This window comes from Nymphaea colorata, chromosome 8, assembly GCF_008831285.2.
Source record: "Nymphaea colorata isolate Beijing-Zhang1983 chromosome 8, ASM883128v2, whole genome shotgun sequence".
NCBI classification, from domain to species: Eukaryota; Viridiplantae; Streptophyta; class Magnoliopsida; order Nymphaeales; family Nymphaeaceae; genus Nymphaea; species Nymphaea colorata.
Genome location: NC_045145.1, coordinates 20,445,617 through 20,463,880, shown reverse-complemented (window position 1 = coordinate 20,463,880; position 18,264 = coordinate 20,445,617). Strand labels below are relative to the sequence as shown.

At 42.1% G+C, this 18,264-nt stretch overlaps 4 protein-coding genes across 9 annotated transcripts; all 4 read right to left on the bottom strand.

Annotated features, from left to right (window-relative positions):
- Nucleotides 1-370: 370 nt before the first annotated feature.
- LOC116259468 (uncharacterized) lies at nt 371-1,406 on the bottom strand. The gene is made up of 2 exons (XM_031637300.2): nt 801-1,406; nt 371-544 (listed from the first exon to the last, which is right to left on the bottom strand). Exons 1-2 carry the CDS (start codon nt 975-977, stop codon nt 416-418), a joined length of 306 nt encoding a protein of 101 aa, XP_031493160.1. The 5' UTR covers nt 978-1,406; the 3' UTR covers nt 371-415.
- Nucleotides 1,407-2,878: 1,472 nt separating this feature from the next.
- Nucleotides 2,879-4,984, bottom strand: LOC116259297 (heavy metal-associated isoprenylated plant protein 29). 5 transcript variants are annotated; one of them, XR_007574045.1, is made up of 4 exons: nt 3,946-4,984; nt 3,609-3,690; nt 3,155-3,458; nt 2,879-2,893 (listed from the first exon to the last, which is right to left on the bottom strand). XR_007574045.1 is itself a non-coding variant. In XM_031637036.2 (4 exons), the coding sequence occupies exons 2-4, from the start codon at nt 3,955-3,957 to the stop codon at nt 3,298-3,300; spliced, it is 255 nt and encodes an 84-aa protein (XP_031492896.1). In that variant the 5' UTR covers nt 3,958-4,076; nt 4,164-4,984; the 3' UTR covers nt 3,064-3,297. The 5 variants fall into 5 exon arrangements, 4 of the variants coding, with proteins under 4 accessions (XP_031492896.1, XP_031492898.1, XP_049934948.1 ...); XM_031637036.2 differs by lacking the exon at nt 2,879-2,893 and having other exon boundaries at nt 3,064-3,458; nt 3,946-4,076; nt 4,164-4,984; XM_031637038.2 differs by lacking the exon at nt 2,879-2,893 and having other exon boundaries at nt 3,064-3,458; nt 3,978-4,076; nt 4,164-4,653.
- Nucleotides 4,985-5,794: 810 nt separating this feature from the next.
- LOC116259192 (uncharacterized) lies at nt 5,795-7,009 on the bottom strand. Its single transcript, XM_031636878.2, has 3 exons — nt 6,588-7,009; nt 6,201-6,282; nt 5,795-6,047 (listed from the first exon to the last, which is right to left on the bottom strand). Exons 1-3 carry the CDS (start codon nt 6,705-6,707, stop codon nt 5,905-5,907), a joined length of 345 nt encoding a protein of 114 aa, XP_031492738.1. The 5' UTR covers nt 6,708-7,009; the 3' UTR covers nt 5,795-5,904.
- Nucleotides 7,010-11,004: 3,995 nt separating this feature from the next.
- Nucleotides 11,005-16,888, bottom strand: LOC116258923 (uncharacterized). Of its 2 annotated transcripts, none has more exons than XM_031636403.2 (6): nt 15,661-16,888; nt 13,487-13,569; nt 13,258-13,380; nt 12,295-13,122; nt 11,953-12,166; nt 11,005-11,862 (listed from the first exon to the last, which is right to left on the bottom strand). In XM_031636403.2, exons 1-6 carry the CDS (start codon nt 15,920-15,922, stop codon nt 11,231-11,233), a joined length of 2,142 nt encoding a protein of 713 aa, XP_031492263.1. In that variant the 5' UTR covers nt 15,923-16,888; the 3' UTR covers nt 11,005-11,230. The 2 variants fall into 2 exon arrangements, with proteins under 2 accessions (XP_031492263.1, XP_031492264.1); XM_031636404.2 differs by having other exon boundaries at nt 13,258-13,357; nt 15,661-15,873.
- Between the last annotated feature and the right edge of the window lie 1,376 nt (nt 16,889-18,264).

Genomic DNA, 18,264 nt, shown 5'->3' with positions numbered 1-18,264 from the left:
TTAAATTTCTTGCAGCAGTCGGTGGTGAAAAGATTCATCATATCATTCATTGCATAGTTGTCCATTACAAGGAAAAGTTTGGTTGGATGCTCGGGAAGAATATTTCATCCTCCTCCTAACAAGATAGCCCAAACCTCAGAAGCCCCCCACCCTCCTGCCTTTAGGCCAGGTGGCCTCCTGAGTCCTGTCCATATCCCTGGTTTTGAGTTTTTTTAGAAAGAAGAGAGAGAGAGTTGTAGCCATATATATATATATATATATATATATATATATATATATATATATATATATATATATATATATATATATATATATATATATATATATATATATATATATATATATATATATATATATATATATAGAGAGAGAGAGAGAGAGAGAGAGAGAGAGAGAGAGAGAGAGAGAGCACATTTCAACCATGATCATCCCAAGGTACGTACTCGGACAAGCCAAACGGGTCAGTCTGATCATGCGGCCCTAGTATCATACTATATAATTCACCAGCCTCCTCCAGCCACTGTTCTTCAACGTGCCCCGGCACCTATATGGACGTCAAAAATACACAGGACGTTAGATACTATCACCCAAAAAGTCGTGAAAAGATTGAAAAAGTTCATTTTGACTGCATGGCTTTACCAAAATGCAAACTCATTTTAGGAAAATCAAAACATTGGAGAGGAGATTTTAGCTTAAAAGTAGTACTCCAGATAATCTTGAACAGGAACTCGTCAAATTAATTAAAATTTTTTACAACAAAACAATTACTTGCCGATCGCCAAACAAAGATCTGGAAGCACCTGTGCGTTGCGGAAAATGACCAGGACGGCTGCTGTCGAGAGCAGGAGAGGGAGAAAGAAGGTGAAAAGCTTCATTAAGAGCGCGGCCATGGTCATGAAGGCTTTAAAGGAAACCGCGACAGCAATGACGGCCATCAGAATTGCAATGCAGCGACTCTTTCTTTGAGCACTGCCCATGTCGAATGTCGTCGGTCAATCGTCTTCTTCTGCTCAGTTTGTTTCAGTAAAACTTGGCATAGCATGTAAACCCATAAGTGAAGCTCATATATGGTTTGGTAAAAAAGAGAGTGTTGGGCATCCTGTGGATTCTCACTCTCTCCCCCAAGTATTTCGTGAAGCGTTGTGTGCTTTGCATGATCTTTCTTTTCCGTCAATTTTATCCTTTCCCACTTCACGGGAAGGAGAATTCACAGAATTGTAAAGTTCTTTGAAGAAAAAAGGGCTCGAGATCCATGTGAAGTCTTCATTGAGTGAAAAACATTTTGGGTACAAAAGCGAGCTCATTAAGAGAAGCAAAAGATCGTAGTGTATTGTCAAACCATGCTTGTAAATCATGTAAACTGCCTCAAAGGTTGAGGCCTGAGGGTTCTATTATGGCTAGTTTGTCATTAAGATCTAAAGGCCATGGTTTTCAGCTAGTGCAAATAGATAGTTTATCGATACAAGCCTTAAATTAAACTGGGTGTACTCCGTAACAGGGAGAAGTAACTCCAAAGTCGATTGAGAAGGCCTAAATGGGTGGTGCAGTTGTGACTTGATTTCAGTGGCAAAGAAATATATAATCCAAGCACGGAGAGAGAGACGAGAAACTTTTTTGAGTGGTTTGATTGGGTAAATAGGAGGAGTTTTTTTAATCCTATCATATAACAATGGAGCTGAAACCCTTGTTCTTCTCCCTTATCAGTATCAGGTTTGCTTTCTATGCATTGAGATTACGCTTCTTTTTGTATATAGATGTCCTCCTTTTGCACTACAAAAAGTTGATGTCCTAAAAGTTGGAAACAAAAACTGACCCGTTACCAACACCTGCTCGTTTATTGCACCAATCACCTGAAGGATTTGCATAGTTTCACTTGCAGGACCTACGTCCACCATGAAGAAACAGATAAACACAGACAAGGGAAAGCAGGTTTGTCAAATTTGATAACACAAACAATATAAAAACTACGACGAAAGTTCTTCCACCATGGCAACCACTTGAGAATTTTTGACAGTTTATGTCCTCTCTTAACTGCAAAATTACATATTTGTGTCCTTTCTAACTCCATCAGAGTTAGATTATGACAAGGAAACCTGCTTCATTTCTAGAAGTTAAATATGAGTATGCCTGCCTTAAAACGACAGGATTTTCAAGAAAAAAGAAAGGGAGAGAATTGAACTGGGGTACTGACTGGTGGGTAGGAGGGCCCGACGTAAGGGCAGACAGAATTTTTTTTCATGAGATACTAAATATATGGTCAATAAATTTTCAATTGACCATAGAGCAGTGACTCAAATCTTGTGGAGCTACCCATATAACTGGGCCCAAGTTCTTCAAGTTTGATCACTATACTAAGGTTTCAAAGAAAGAGTCTCTAGAGCATAGACTTCACGGAGACCCCACCTGGCTCTACCCCTAGCCTGACCATGACTTGTCATGAGGCATGGTGGGGCGTGGTTGGTAACTCATAAAGGGCATAATTAAGTACTACAAGATCAAAAATTGTTTACCTGCCAAGGGTTTTTACTAGTCATAGGCCTGGCAAAAGAATATTCCAACTTTGACGGGAAGAAAAATGGAACAAGCTACAAAATTTAGGGTTTGGGGCCACAAGTACCAAAACGTAAGCTAAACCCAATTGCTAGTTCTGGTCTCAGTCCATTTCATTCAGCATGTAATAATACATCACTGGTTATCTTCAATCCTTGTACTTTTTACTTTTTGTTGTTGGTAAAAGTGAAAAGGAAAAGCGGGCTCTTAAGTCTCTTCAAGGCAGTGACAAAACCCTAGAACGCCCCAATTAATTTCCTTACTCACATGACAAGCATGAGGGTAAGATGTACCCGTATTGTCAACGTCGGTCTCCTGTTAGCCGTATTCTGTCAGCCGGAAACTGAAAATACAGGCTTCCGATATTAAGCATTTCTTTTGTTTCATTAATTATTGTTTTTCCAAATAGGAAGAAAATGCGGTATTAAATTAACATATATATAATCTGGAAGCTGAAATTGATAACACTACATGCGCACTTGAATCGAGGCGTGCCGTGTGTGAATCTTAAACTTCAATGGTCAATCAATCTTATAATATGTCTACCAATAAATTACATGTTCATTTACATTTGCAGCTTAAGAGTCGAGAAAAATGAGCATACTTTTTATCCATGTTTGGTAAGCAGAGATTAGTTTCTGAATTCAGGCACACCCTGACCATGAAACTGCAGTCTTGTTACTGATAGCAGATCAGCTAGATTGTAGATGTCCTTGCGAGAAGAAGCCATGCCCTCTTCTAGGAACATCAGGCTGCATACATGGCGGTAACATCAGCCTCTTGGATTTCAAGAATTTCGATCCGACGGTTTATGCGCTTCCTTAGGCCAATGGCAACCTCAGGTGGCTTGAACGTCCCACACACCTTGATTCTGCCCTGCTTCCTGTCGATCACATGGCTGTGGATCGCTTCATTGAAAATCAAATCATTCAACAATTGTGATGATGATCCAAAGAAAAGACACCTTCATAAAAATCTGAACTAAACAGTATCGGAATCAAGCTCCTTTCAGGAGCCCTGTGAATCTAAGAACAGAGAGAAAGGAAAAGGGACCTAACCAGGCATCTTGAGGAGAGCCCTCCGGACCTTCTTGTAGCAGCCGTTGCAATCAATGGGCACCCTCATCAGCATGCAGTAAGCCTGCGTGAAACATAAACAAAACAATTTGGTGATCTTTCTTCAGTTCCCTCTGTTCTCCCATTGATGAACTGAACTCATAAACTACTGAGAACCGATACTCAAACTAATGGAATGACAAGTTAAGGAAAAGGGGTGAGCTTTGAAATTCCATTTTCCCAATGTATCCGTCTTTTTTGGGGAAAATGGTTCCCTTCAAACACCGACGGAATGAAACGTAACGAGGAAGAAGGGCGAGTATTGCTGCTTTGGACTTGCCTTTTCCGACATATATCGGGCGATGTTTTTACCTGCGCTTTCTCATGGTGGTGAGGACGAGCGCGACCTTTTGCATATATAAGGGAAGTTCCCAACTTCGTGAGTTTTGCTTCAGAGATTTCTGTTGCTTCCTGCGGAGAACGAGAATGGATTGGGAGGAAGGCATTTTACCATATCGGAATTGGAATATCATGGTGGTTTGAGATTGTGGAGATTACGTGAGACGAATGGAAAACCAATCGAGTTTTTCTTTTGTTTCGTTTTCGCCTTTCCCTTTCAAAGCGTGCGAATCTGATCCGTTTTCTTGCCGAAGGCGGAAGAGACTCATCTCATTCGCTTCGGTTCTCCTTCCTTCCTCTTCCAGAAAAAGACGAGGACGTTGGAGCAAGCCAAGTCATGTTCGATTCTCTCTCTGTTTATTAAAAGGGGACAAGAGCACCACTCACACCAGCAGTGGACAGGAAGATGAAGACTATGGTAGTGTTTGGGTAACATCGTAAACCAGATTTTCACAAAATTAAGTTTTCAAAAACCCTGGTTTTAGAAGATTGAAGAACCTGATCCCCCTAGGTTATTCACAAAAAATTGTGTTTTAGATGTAATCCAGACACACAAACCAGTTTTCTGAAAATGCTTAAAAGCCCATTTTGTGTGAAAATGTGTTTTGGACATCATCCAAACGAGCAAACCATTTTTTGGAAATGATTATAAAACTATTTACAAAATTGATTTTTTCAGAACAACTTTTTGTTAGGGTGTCATCCAAACACATTATATTGTTTTTGCTGCCGTTCATTAGGCTAATTAATTACCACTTTTACATGAGCTCTAAATTCGCCATGCAGGTGGTTTGATTTGATTCGTGTTGAAAAATGAATAGAAATGAAGATTGGTTACACTGACTGCGACTTTGTGGAGACACGTTCCACTACCCAAGTTGAGTTTGCAGATAGGAAAATTTCCTGATCCTTGTGAAACACCAAGGAGGCATTTGATGGCTTCTTGTGATCTAGTTTGACTTCAGATGTTTAAGCCATGAAACCATCCATTTTCAGATCAGAATTTCCCTCTTTCTGATTTGAGACGAGTCCTTATCTAAATAAGTAAAAGAGAATCCCAATTGTGAATGTTAAGCCTAAGTAAGCTTTCATTTTTTAGATTGATGATAGAGGGGCATACATGAACCCTGATTGATCCTAATGACAGTTAAAGTAAATCTAATCCTAGTCTAAGCATGATTAAACATAGATTATCATATACTAAGTATGGATTATCATAAATTAAGCATGATAGTGAGAAAAAAGAGGCAAAGGAGGCCTACTTAGGCCACATGATTATGATAGACAATTAGATAGGCTATGACAGGTTTGGAGGATAGCTGCAACCACTTGTTGACGAGTGAGTTGAGTAAAAGTTTCAGCAAGTGAGCTCCCGAGCACACGTTTGTATTGCTTAAGGAGTAGAATCCTCTGGTAACTCCACCACCTGTCATGGTAGATCTCAACTCGTCCAATAACAACTTTGGGATGAGAGTTAAAAATGACTAAACTTTTGGAGTGTTACACCACCTTAGCAGCATGTTCCACTTGAGAGATCCTTGTCTTCTATTTGCTTCCTGAAATTAATGTGTTTCTGGAGGAGATTAATGCTGGTGACTACTCATCTGGGTACTCAGCCCGGACACTGATCCTGCTTCCCCCAGCAGAACAGACCAGTTCCTCCATGACTGGTAGGTATGATCAAGAAAATTTTGGAGTTTTTTTTTTCTTCTATGGCAGTAGATCCTCATTCACATTCCTTATTGTATTTAACAAGCACAGAAAACCCGCTGTACAGATAATTCAGGAAGTACTACAGGAAACTGAGGATTTACTGGCCCAAGAAATGGGGGACGCCATTAATTCATTGTACATCAGCCTTCGAAAGACTGGTCCTACCAACTTTTACAGTTCTTCAGTATTACAGACTGCGCGACCTGGTTATATGCCATACTGGTGCATATAACCAGCTACTGACGCTCTTCTTCCTTGCGTTGCCGCCGAATCTGCAACTCAGGATGACCGTCTTTTCCCTCGAGTCCACCAAAACCGACCCTATGTCATCTGCGTGTGCATGATAACTAAGAAGCAATGTATATGTAAAGCGGATGGAATAAAGAAGAGCAGGGTGGCAGTTCTCTGGTCCAAATTGGCAAATTGTTTGATGTGGAAAGAGAAACTAAAACAGACAGATATGTTCGTGTCTAGAAGGATTACCACCCATTCTTGATAGAACTTCAGATACTCTTCGCCTTCCATCCGGGCACTTCAGATCCGCCGTCATAACGATCACCTGCTCCTGCTCCCCAGAGTCCAAACGCATTGCAGTTACTTTAATTGACAATCGCGCATGCCCAAGTTAGGAATCTCACAACCATGGAGAATCCCACCAAGAAATTAAAATCTTGTGTTATCTTTTCCCCTCCAGAAAAATTGTTGAGGAAATGTTTCAGCATAAACACGAAGTACGTATAGATTGAAACAAGATTTTGAAGAATTACTAGCTTTATTGCATTGTTTAGCCTTCTATAATTCGATAAGAACATCAATATGTTCCTTGTCCACATAACACAGACATACAGTGAAAGTGAGAGGCTGAGATACCTGTGGCACAGTGAGGGACTCCACTGATGCAAGACTTGAAGAAGGGAGCTGCACCGTTTCTCCATTCTTGAACCTAAAGTGGGGAAGCCTGCGCCTGCTTTTTGTCCAAGAAATCCACATTAGGAATCGACGGCCATGTCTTCCCTCCCCACACTGTGATGGTGAGCAGAGAAGGAAAATCCAAGAGGGAGGAAGGGGATTAATAAGAAAAGGCTTAACGCCAAGACAAAGACTGGGCTTTCATGGCCCAACTGTAAAACAATGACAGCTCTAACCAGTACTCCCCTTTTCTTCTTTGGCTCCATTCAGACCATGAACCAGCAAAAGTTGCAGAACCCATGCTCCTGGATTCTTTTTCTTCAGAGATGAAGAAGTGGGCCAATCTTTGGGTTTGAGAGGGATGAGAAGATATGTTTTTCTGATAATCCACCAACCCACTAAATGCGTTATCTGTTCATATGCCATGACTCTATGGATTATTCCCCACTAAAATGTGGAGCCATTGGATGCCCCTCTCTTTCTTGTCTAATGTGTCAATGCTTGTTCGATTTCGATCCAGAGCCCCAACAATAGAAGAGACACAGACGAGGGGGGCGCTTCAACCAGTTGAAAATTGAGTAGAACCGCATCTCATACTGCCAAGAATAACCCAAGTTTCCTGTCTAGATCCGACCCACTTGCAAACTGGCCAGAGTGATTCCGAACGATTCTTTTGTGTTCCTATGTCATTAAAAAGTTTTGTAGCCTTTGCTACTCAGATGAGAAATTTTTTGTGCATATTATTAAGACATTGAAAATTGAGTTCATTCATTGCTTAAAAGTAATGATGTAGTTGGTATAGCTAGGGCTTATAAAAAGGCAGGTAGTGTAATGTCTGTGTGTTTTAAGTGGTCGAGCTCAGTATTTAAGTTAAATATTACCTCGCTGATGCTGATGCAGCCCAAGTTCTATAGGCTGAAGAGATGAAAATTACCCCCATTAGTCTAATTCAAAGCTATCAAGAAAATTAGGAATGTCAATGGAATGGATACGAATAAGATATTCAATCAAACTATAAGAAACCGGGTCACATTCAGATTCAAGAAATGACATCAAATTAGATTCCGATTTGGTTTTAGATAAATATTTATACATTTATAACGTGGTTCTGATTCAATTGTTTATTTAAAAGTTAAATTCAGATTTGAATGAGAAAAATAAAAGGTAGACACGGATTTGAAACTAAATTCAAAAATTTTCATTCATACTCAATTCCAAACTATCATACATTAATAAAAGTTGCATCCAATTTGAATTCAATCCATCGACCTACCAGTCGACATTTGGTTCTTGTTTTTTCATGAGGAACAAGACTTTCAATTCCGGAACAAAAAGAACAAATGCAGCTCCCAGAGCATGGATGCTCCACACGTCCTGCCTGGCGTGTTCCACCAATCAAACACCCCCTTAGACGAATTGGGTCGCCTGAGTTTTAGAGCCCTTCTTGGGTCCACTTCTGCCACTAGAGGCGGAGCCACATATGGGCTCCCTTCAATGTTTCTTTTGGTGTTAATATTTTCAAATATTTGTTAAATGTTATATGCATAATGTTCCTCTAGAAACTATTTCCCTATTTGAATATAAAAATATGTGAATGAGTGCCCTTCCAAAGCCTTTTTCTCACTTAGCCACTGCCTGCCACATGCTTTTCTAACCATCAATCAAATCATTAGATGCTTCATTTTTTATACCCCATCATATTCTTGCCCCCCACTAAAAAGTGCGAATCCTTTTTGCCTTTTCCCTCACCACCATACCCTTGTTTGATATCGATCTGATGTTCCACTAGAGGCTAGATCATAAGTGACTGTGCAACTAGAGTATTAATCCCCAACAAAAACCCTGTTAATTGCTTGAAAAAATATCTGTCATTTCTTACTATTTTCTTAAATGAATTCATTTTATTTTTAGATGGTACTTTCATAGTGGTGGAATTCTGTATTAAAATCGAGGAAAGCAAACTTGTTTGAAGGAAATCATTCTCAAGTCCTTCCTCACATATGCTTGGAGTAATGCAATATACCCTTCTTTAAGCACACATGTAGGAATATTTGGGCCCAAAGTCGAATTACTGTACCTAAGTGTATACATACTATACAATACCAACCCTAACGATATAAGGGGGGCATTTAGATGACACTTCAAAACCGGGTTTTTCGATTATCTGGATGTCATCAAAACTAGGTTTGAGGACAACTCAATTTTGACAAAACCTGATTTTGTATTTGTAAAAGGGAGTGAAAGCCCTGACATTCCTTAGGTTATTCCTAGAAAACCTGGTTTTAGATGTCACCCAAACAAGTAATCTAAGTTTCGAAAAACTCTTTAAAAAAACTTGGTTTTCATAAAACAAAATTTTCATACATTTGGTTAGATGATGAGGGGTGGCATCCAAATTTTCCCATAGTCTAGAACCAACCTGGACGTCTGATATGATAAATATCCCTTAGCCTCATAATCGGCTTCAATTCTTGCATAAGGAGATTTCCAACCTATACAATTGATAATATGGCATATACATATATAAACTCTTACCGATCTTTGAACTGTATCTCAAGTTTTGCTCCGGCACTTCGAGTTGATCCATGTAGACATGTATATACATTGAAGTGCCAGAACTTTACCTTGATGAAGAAAAACAAATCCAAGTGAGGTGAAACCTGACCACGACCTGTTTCCAGATCTGTCTTTGGATTCAAACAAAAAGTAGTTCATGTGTTTAGGAGACCTATCCAACACCGAAACTGATTATCTGGATCTGATCCAGCTGCTCGGATACAATTCAAAAATGGGTAGGAGCGGCGACCCAGATTCCCATCTAAGGATGAATATCGAGGGCTTATCTCGTGGGCTTGGCTCATACTCGTCTCTTTTATTAAACAAGTCGAATTTGAGTTGCAAGAACTCCACTTAGCCCGGCCATATAACCAGTTCACTGAACTATCAAGTTTAGGAAAATTAGAATAAAGTGTCACAAATTTTCACTCCACTTCCAGCTGCTGGGGTGAGTCACTCAGTCTTTGGAGCTTAAACAAGTTGTGCTTGAGCTTCGACTTGGTTTATCAAGTCGGGCTAGTCTTCAAGTAGTCAAGCTCAACTCGAGCTTGAGCGATCCAGGACTCGAGCTTCAACGATCCAGGAGTCGAGCTCGACTCCGGCTCATGTTCAACCCTATTCCCACTCCCAAGCATATAGGTAACTAGCCTGAACTCAACCCTAAAGATGTTGCAAGTCAGTTCTTAATCATTTAGTGCTCGGGTCGGCGACAATGTACTGAAGGTGGAAAAATATGGATTCACATTTAGCGCAGTGAACTATGTCTGCGACTTGCAGCAGCTGCCATGCCTGGACAGATCAGGCCTGATCTGCCTCTTGAATTGGCCTAAAACAAACCAAACATCAACCCAAATAAAGCCACTTTGATTGGCTGTTCGTAGTGCTCTTTGTGGTGACCTTTTTCCTTTCTTCCTTGTCTGGAGTTGGGAGATTAAATGGGAGGACCGAATATTTCATGAATAACAGATGCTGCTAATGAATCAGGTCACGTAGCAGAGAAACGCCGGAGACGAAATGGGGTAGGAACTTTTTTTTTCTCAACCGTCTCCATACCTATCGACGAGGTGCAAGGAGTGAAACAATATTCGACTTGACCGCGCAGATTGTCAATCGGCGGCCGCTGCAATAACCCCGGCAATGCTTTTTTCTGGTCGTGCCAAGTTTCAGTCGAATCGGACTCTTAATTGGTAAACTTGAGGCTTGTTGGGTGCTTTGTGTATGCATTTGCTCCGCCGCAGCAGGTTAAAGCCGGTAGCCTCCGTCACCATCTCCACCCACCAAGTATCTTTATCATTGAAACCCGAGGGCCCCCAAGAAAGTTTATTCAAATCTTTCGCCGATATAGGCCAAAACCTCTTTGAATCGCCTATATAGGCCAAAATCCTCTTTGAAGTTTGAATACTCTTTATGTTGGGAATGACAGAAAAGAGTCGTTTGCAAATTAAACTCCCTTAGTCAAGTGGCCTTAGTAAATATTAAGTAGGATTTCGGCCACGATCGGCACAAAGACAAAACCGTCCATCGCCTGATACTGAGAAGTCCGACCTCTATTGAGCACTTGCGCACGGTTCTTGACCAGGCTGAACAAAGTGACCATGCAACCCAAAATAAGCCAACATTCTCAGATTCTAGGTCACAAGCTGTGACGACTATGGGCTGCTCTTTATTACAAATTAATGCCCTATAGATGCTAGCCGACCACTTAAAGCCGTAAAAAAAAGGCCGACAGATAGGGGTGGCCCTCCTCCTCTGCTAATAAATGGGCACAGGAGACCAGACCCTCCTTGTGAGCGACAGCTAGTAGGAAATCCCCGTCCCACAGTTCTTAGAAAAGCTAGCTAGCTAGATTTAGATAAAGAAAAATACAAAACAAAAAGAGGAAGAGCCAACAGCTTCCATGCGAACCCACTTGACTCATTCACAAAAAAAAGAGAGGCTATCTACTGAAATACCTGAAGCCCCCCTTGTTGGTAAGCCATTACACATAGGTACACAGCATGATACATGTCATCCATCTGACGATGACGACGAAGGCGGTGGCGGGGAAGTCACCTAGACATCACCAAGCTCGAGAGAGGTGGCATGTTGGCAATGACAAGAGGCGTCGCCCCCCCATACTTGCAGTTCTCTACGTCCACTTTCATGTCGCTCGGGATCAAGAAGCTCGTGCCAGGAGAGGAGGCATCGACATCGTCTTCTTCCCTACTGCTGCTGCTGCTGCCATCGCTGTGCCTTCTGGAACCCGTTTTGTGAGACAAGCTCCCTCTGCGCCGCTTCTTTGAAGGGTTCCATTTCAAGCCAGCGAGCAGGTTGTCTTTCTCCAGATTCACTGGCCATGCTTCTTCTCTCTCGCGCTTCCTATCGACCGCCACGGGCGGCTCTGAACTCGGACTGCGTCTGGTCTCAGTCTCAGAGAGCACGCCAACCCTTGGCTTTAAGATTTTGGTGTCATCCGATGGTGCAGAGGTTTCTTGCTGCCGGGTGCCGAGCGGCCTCGCCTCACCTGAACCCCGTTCATGAAGATCGGAAGGTTCTGGCTTATCTAGGGCACGGCCCTCATCCTTGGAGTTCACCGAACGGGCAACGTCTGGCCTTTCCTTGAGAAAACTCCACTTGCTCGAAAACCATTCTTGCGAGTGCCTGAGGCTGTTGGTTTCAAATACTTCGGTTTTCCGCTCACCTGCAGCATCGTTCGAGACATGTTGAGTATACGGCCATGTCATGTAGGAAATATTAAACAGAACAGAAGAACCAGATTACGAATTTATACCAGGAAAGTAGACGTGCACTTTGTCCTCCGTTTCCCTGAAAACCACAATACCTTCCCACCATCCGTCGTGCCATCGCGCATCCACTATGGTTCCCACGTCGAAACCCTTGGTGAGCCTGCATTTGGTCGGGGGACAGGGTCTCACAGTCGTCCTGCCACAAACTCGGACGCCAAGGTCATTAACTGTTGCTGCCCGTGAAAGCAGAACCCATTCCTGCACCAACACAAAAGAGAAATGGAGGTCAGATAAAAGACGACTCGAAGGAATCTGCTTGTCTCTAGCTCCACTAAAGACGGCCTTTAAGGTAGAAGGTAGAGATTACGAGGAAAAAGGATGCTCACCTCAAGTTTCCCAGTTTCGTCCGCATCAAGGAGATCCTGATACTGAACCTTCACCTTCTCTCCATGCCTCTTGAGGATAACGGCCCTAAACCAACAACCCCTAATACCGCTATCCTGGGAAAGCACTTCGATTTGGCAGCCTGTAGAGAACTGCTGCTGAGGCTTCTGCTTGTTTGTGATTTTTCTCGTCGCAGCAGATCCGCCGTTACCACCAACACCCATTTCAGTTCTGTTGGCGACGGCAGTCCGGCCAAGGTCTTCAATCTCCAGAGCTGTGACGCTGCCATTCCCCTTGCGACTCAAATTAGGAGCTTGACTTTTCCATTCAAGGGAAATACCATCCTTCACTTTAGATTTGCTTTTGTTAGTGTTAGTAGCTTCTTCTCCCTGATTAAAGTAACTGGGTGACAGGGGCTTCAAAAAGCTTCTAGCGGGAGATGAGTACATGTGCCTGAGGATCTTTTGATTCCAATAACCCTGAAGCTGGGTCATGTCAAAAGGCTTGATGTCGGCTCCATCGACCAACCTGCGGCACAAGAATGGTTCGCATCGTGTCTCCCTGGCCTCGTTCAAGTATTTCTCAAAATGCTGAGAGCTGAGTACCGTTGCCAGTCCATCAACGCATTCAACACTCAGATCTTGAAGACAAAGGGAAAAGAAGATCTCCCTGTCACTAAATCGAGGCGGCGAAACGATACCAACCTCGTCGACATTGTTAAACCATCGGACCACAACCATCTTGTTACCTCTAGAATCCTCATACATATCTTCCAAATAGGCTACAAGCCTCCGATTCTCTTCTGACATGACATATACGAAATCATGGACCTGATTCACGAGAAAACACAAATATTAGACCAAAGTGGTACAATGAACATAGCTGCTCGGACAAGAAAAAGAAGCCCGAGAATTCATGGTGAAGCAAAAAGGGAGTAAGCAGTGCGATAGAATTCGATAACTTACCGTTATCTTAATCCCATTACGGTTGAAAGCACGGTAATGCTTACGCCTTTTCCTGCACTTCCAAGATGAACCTAACCACGTAAACTCTTTCGAGTGAAACCTGGATTTTTTTGAAGAAAGACCCTGAGAAGAATTAAAACAAGGAAAACAACTCAGAAAGATGACAATTGGAACCCCAAAACTATTTGCAAAATAAAAAGAGATCAAGGTCATGCAGTTTTATTCTCACCTTCCAAACGAGAGGATCTTCCAAAGGATCTTCTTCGTCACTAGATAAATGAACCGCCGGGGAGGCTTGATACGAAGCATAATCTAGAAAAGCACCAAAAGAAAATTTAGAAAACCATAATTTCATCTCAAAAGGCATGAATTGAAAATAAAGAAACGAGCAAAAAAAGATGATGCAAGATAACCAATATCAAATAAAATGGACGAATGAGGAAAACCCGAATTACCCACAGTAGATTGTGAATGTTATACCGCTCACAGTGAAACGCGCAAAAACACAAGCACAGAAAATCAAGCCCGTCCAAGTCAAATTCAAAAGGACGTGAGTGAAGAATCACGCGCTCGCACCACAAACACACAACAACCTCCGAGCGACTGACTGATGGTCATAAAACAGTACGCAGTCCTAACTTGATAACTTGAACAACAGACGCAGGCAGAGGCAAAATCTCCCACCAGAGACTGACGCACCTACCTAAGTAAGTGGACCCTTGGAAATTTGTTAACCGCAAGCCCCCAACTATAGTGATGGCCCACATCCGAGACAAAGAAACAGATTGCACAGAAAATAACACAGCGCCGTAAAAAGCGTTCTGCAGATGGAATAGCCATATAACATGACTCGAGGTTATGTCCACAAAAAATGAAACCAAAATTTCGAAGAAATCAAGAGAACCTGTTTCTCAAAAGGAAATTTTGAAGTAAATCGTAGAATACAGGCAGGATCAAGAACACCATTCCCCTGATCGGTGCAATTTCTGGAGTTCACGAACATGCAGAAACACGCATCTAGTTTTATAAGCAAAGCATGGTGGAGAAGGGCACAAAACGAGAAGCTCATAAAGAACTTTAAGATACAGCATAGAAGATTCCGGGAGAAGGAAGCACGTAAAGCCAGAGAAAGGACAAGAGATTACAGCAAACATCAGGAAAAGGAATACAAAGATTTCCAACAATCGGTAATGAACTCCGATAAGATAAAGAGGGGAAATAGAATGGAAGATCTAACATAACCGAAAGATCTAAAATTTTACCTGGTTCCACATGTTCAATCCTCCATATATAGCTTATAAGTCTCACAGATTACAGAGGTTAAAAAGGACACAGGGTCAAGGATTCGCTGATATAGAGGAAGGTAACTTGGAGGATAGTTAAGAGATAAAAAAATGCACCGGAACAAACAAACAAATTTTCAAGAAAAAATTTGAAGTAAAATTTAGAATAAACAAAAACAAAGTAATAAAATAAGAAATTGTAGGTACATAATCCAAACCCCTACAAAGAGAAGTATTTATCAGACCGAGCTATTCTAACAACAGCTGGCCAGAAATGAAAAACTATGCAACATCAGCAAAACTGATTAAACCCTTCCACCTAGCATCACATATACCAACTAACATTCTCACCAACAAAACGTATCTTAAAGAGCAAGTAATGGACCGCCATAACATGGTGATTGACTCAACAAAATGACAAGAAACAGAAAAAACTTAATTTCGTTCTCCCAAAAAGAAGGGAGAAGCATGAATTTTATTCGTGAACATATAAGTCCTTCCAGGGTTTGCAAAGGTTTGATCCACTAGGGCTGCTTGAGAAACCAGATGCTCAGCGGATAAGAACAACAATCGCCTCGATTAAATCCCGTAGATGACAGGTGACATGATACTGATTTTAGAATTCCTTTCCCAACATCAATCGATGGGGATAATATCAAGGAACAGCTACATAATCCTCCCGTTAGACTGAAACAAAATGATCCCCTTCTCCATTTTTACAACCTTGCAGCGAAGTAACGTAAAGAGAAAAAACCACGCACAAACGAAAAGGCCGAGCAGTGGTCCTTCGTTTATTTTTAACAGGAAAAAGGAAAACGAAGATGAAGCCTTCCTCTGGCGCATTTCCTACGGCAACCTACTAAAAGCATCCTCATTTTCTCACCTGCCGAATGAAATCTGCAACACATCCCACATTCTGATGTAAAAATGAATACCTACCAAAGCTCGGAACAAAGGGACCCTATAAAAGCCAACTACGGAATGAACTCTGTGCAACGGAGGAACAAGAAAAAAAACCCTCAAACCAAGTATAGAAGTCACGCTTGAAGGATGTCGATTAGAGGAAAACAAAGCGGTCTTTCAAGGGAAAAAGAATCAGAAGTCTCAGATCTATATGCACCTGCGATGAGAGAGGAAAGCCAGTCCACGACCTCTCGCTTCGACCTCCATTTGAGCGACGACGATGGCTGGAACCCATGGACGTCGGCTAGGCGAAGGAACTGGCTCGGCACGGTATAGACCATGTGCCTCAAGCTCTTCTCTCGCCCGACGACGGCCAGATCGGAGTTCCCATGCGAGTCCTTCAGGTAGTAATGAACGACCCGGCTTCCTTTGTCGTTAGAGACGAAGATTTCCTCCCAATCCACGAACACCTTCGCCATCGCATGAACCCCGCAACCTCCCCGGTGTCACAAAACGAGCAACAGGACAAGTCGAAGAATCACAAGCGGCGAAGGCGAAACCAACCGACCTCCAAACACTGATGTGGGTCAAAGAGACGCTCAGCAGCAGAGGATTGAGGCCTCAACACAGAGCACGAGAGAAAGGAAGAAAAGGGCACAACTTCCGCCCAACTCTCCGGCGCAAGCGGCGATTTAGGCCTCCCAAAACCTAATAGTCCGCCCGCGGCAAAAGCTTCACAGGAAAATCCCGGATCTTCAAGCCCGAATCCCAGCTAAATGAAGCTCGCCCGCAGACAAATCACCAAAAAACACACAGCCGAATCACAGGGAAGAAACAACGAAAAACAAAAAGTTCAACCGAGCGCTCGGCGGCAGCAGTCGATTAGGCAGAACCCAGATAGTATCGGGACCCAATCACGGAGAACCACCCTCAAAAAGCCCCGCTTCCCGCCCCAAAGGTAGATCAACGACGACCACCTCTTCTCCCTCCGGTTGGGCGGTTGAACCAGAACAGAGAACGGTGATCCACCTATTGGTTCTCCCCTTCACGAAAGCACCCGGCGACCGGTTTCCGTCCACTGAAGGCCGCCCTCGTAATTTGCCGAAGGGTCCGGTCCGCGAAACCGGGAAATGATTGCAGAAAATCTTCAAGAAGGCGAGAAAGGAGAGACCTTTAACCCTAGAATCGCCCGCAACAGAAAAGAGCCTATTGAAGAAGACGAATGAGATGAGTAACAGGGCGCTCAGAACCCTGTGGCAGCAACAAGGAAGAAGGAGGAGAGAGATACGCAATCCTTCGACCTACAAGCTTGATAAAGGAAGGACGAGAAGATAGGAAATTTGAGGACCAGAAAGAATTGCCAATGGCGGAAAAGAGAGAGAGAGAGAGAGAGAGAGAGGAGGACGACGACGACGACGAAGCTGCGGCTTTTTTTTTTTTGGTTTTTGAAGAGCAGCCTTCGCTTTTGAACTCTCTCTCTCTCTCAAAATTTTCTTCTGTCATTTCTCTCTCTAGGGTTTACGGCGTTACGTAGAGAAACGGCGTTGCTGACGGCGTCCCCAACGCGCTTTCTCGAAATTGCTTGCGCCTTTTTCGGAAATGCCTGATATGCCTCAACCCATCCCCCCTTTGTTTTTTCGCCACCCTCGTCCACCGGAAAAGCATCGATTCCACGTCCCGAAATTCAGTTTCCCGCGAAATCTTTTTATTTATTTCTAGAGACACTGCTGGTATCCATATACATTATACTTACAGCTTCTTCAAAAAACAAAAAAACTCTCCTTCTTCCGCTCCTTTTCAAGATCTAATCTAAAGGCAAAGATGAATAGGAACTGCAAATATATATGTATATAAATATAAAACTCATTGTAGTGTAGTAAAAATCCTGACACAATATATATAAGAGATATGCTGTGGGAGTTGGTGGCCCGAACTCTTTCAAATCTTCCTTTCATAACGAGAAAAAAAAGAACGTGGCAGATTGAGTTATGATATAAGAGATAAAATGAGTCGTTTGGCATCAGGAACACATAAATATGCTTCGAATTTACGGTACGTTCAAGTGGCTAAATTTGAGGGTCATGTGAATTCATCATAAATTTATGAACAGATTCCACATATTGTTTTTAATGTCAAACGACTCCAAAATGATTTAATATTAATGAAAATGAATCAAAGCACTTTCTTCGTGGACATAAGATCTCCAAATATGCACCATAGAGGGCAACCAAAGTCATGTCGTTTCTCATGCAAATTTAAAAATTTTATGCCTTTTTTCCATTTTTTGCAAAACCGTAAAAGAAAATAAAAACAAAACAAAAAAAAAGAAGGCAGTAAACTGTAAATTAAGCAAAACTGGAAATGCTCAGTCAATCTCGGTTACCAAACGCTTGGATTTTTTTTATCAGTTTAGATAAGAACACATCTAATTATAGAAAACCATAGTCCACTTATAGTTCCCATTGAGAACACACAACTAGGCGTTTGATGGAATTGGCCAGAATTGAGATCCAACAAATTTAAGATCCGGTACTCGGGCCTTCCCCTTCACCCCCGATCCGATCTTCAATTAATTAAGTTACTCTCAACTCTCCATGGACAATCTCTCTCTCTCTCTCTTAAAAAATTTACTTTTATTACGAAAGCGTTACGTGCTGAAAGAAAAAAGTCTTGACATCCTTCGCATTTATTTTTTTATTAAATTTGATGTTACCAACTTTCCATTTGAGTCAATTTCTTCATGTAACTCAAACTCGACTCGTTTATAAACCTGACTTTTCAGCTAAGCTCCAGCGCTGCAATCGAGGTTCACCTAGTATGT

What these genes read in the sequence shown, in the direction of transcription:
- LOC116259468 (XM_031637300.2), bottom strand. Translation starts at nt 977, where the DNA reads ATGGGCAGTGCTCAAAGAAAGAGTCGCTGCATTGCAATTCTGATGGCC. An exon ending in TCATTTTCCGCAACGCACAG is followed by an intron (nt 545 to 800) that starts GTGCTTCCAGAT and finishes ACGTCCATATAG; the next exon opens with GTGCCGGGGCACGTTGAAGA.
- LOC116259297 (XM_050078991.1), bottom strand. An exon ending in GGCTCTCCTCAAGATGCCTG is followed by an intron (nt 3,459 to 3,608) that starts GTTAGGTCCCTT and finishes TTTTCAATGAAG; the next exon opens with CGATCCACAGCCATGTGATC.
- LOC116259192 (XM_031636878.2), bottom strand. Translation starts at nt 6,707, where the DNA reads ATGTGGATTTCTTGGACAAAAAGCAGGCGCAGGCTTCCCCACTTTAGG. An exon ending in AGTCCCTCACTGTGCCACAG is followed by an intron (nt 6,283 to 6,587) that starts GTATCTCAGCCT and finishes TCTGGGGAGCAG; the next exon opens with GAGCAGGTGATCGTTATGAC. An exon ending in AGTTCTATCAAGAATGGGTG is followed by an intron (nt 6,048 to 6,200) that starts GTAATCCTTCTA and finishes ATGCACACGCAG; the next exon opens with ATGACATAGGGTCGGTTTTG.
- LOC116258923 (XM_031636403.2), bottom strand. Translation starts at nt 15,922, where the DNA reads ATGGCGAAGGTGTTCGTGGATTGGGAGGAAATCTTCGTCTCTAACGAC. An exon ending in AAGATCCTCTCGTTTGGAAG is followed by an intron (nt 13,381 to 13,486) that starts GTGAGAATAAAA and finishes AATTCTTCTCAG; the next exon opens with GGTCTTTCTTCAAAAAAATC. An exon ending in GTAATGGGATTAAGATAACG is followed by an intron (nt 13,123 to 13,257) that starts GTAAGTTATCGA and finishes CTCGTGAATCAG; the next exon opens with GTCCATGATTTCGTATATGT.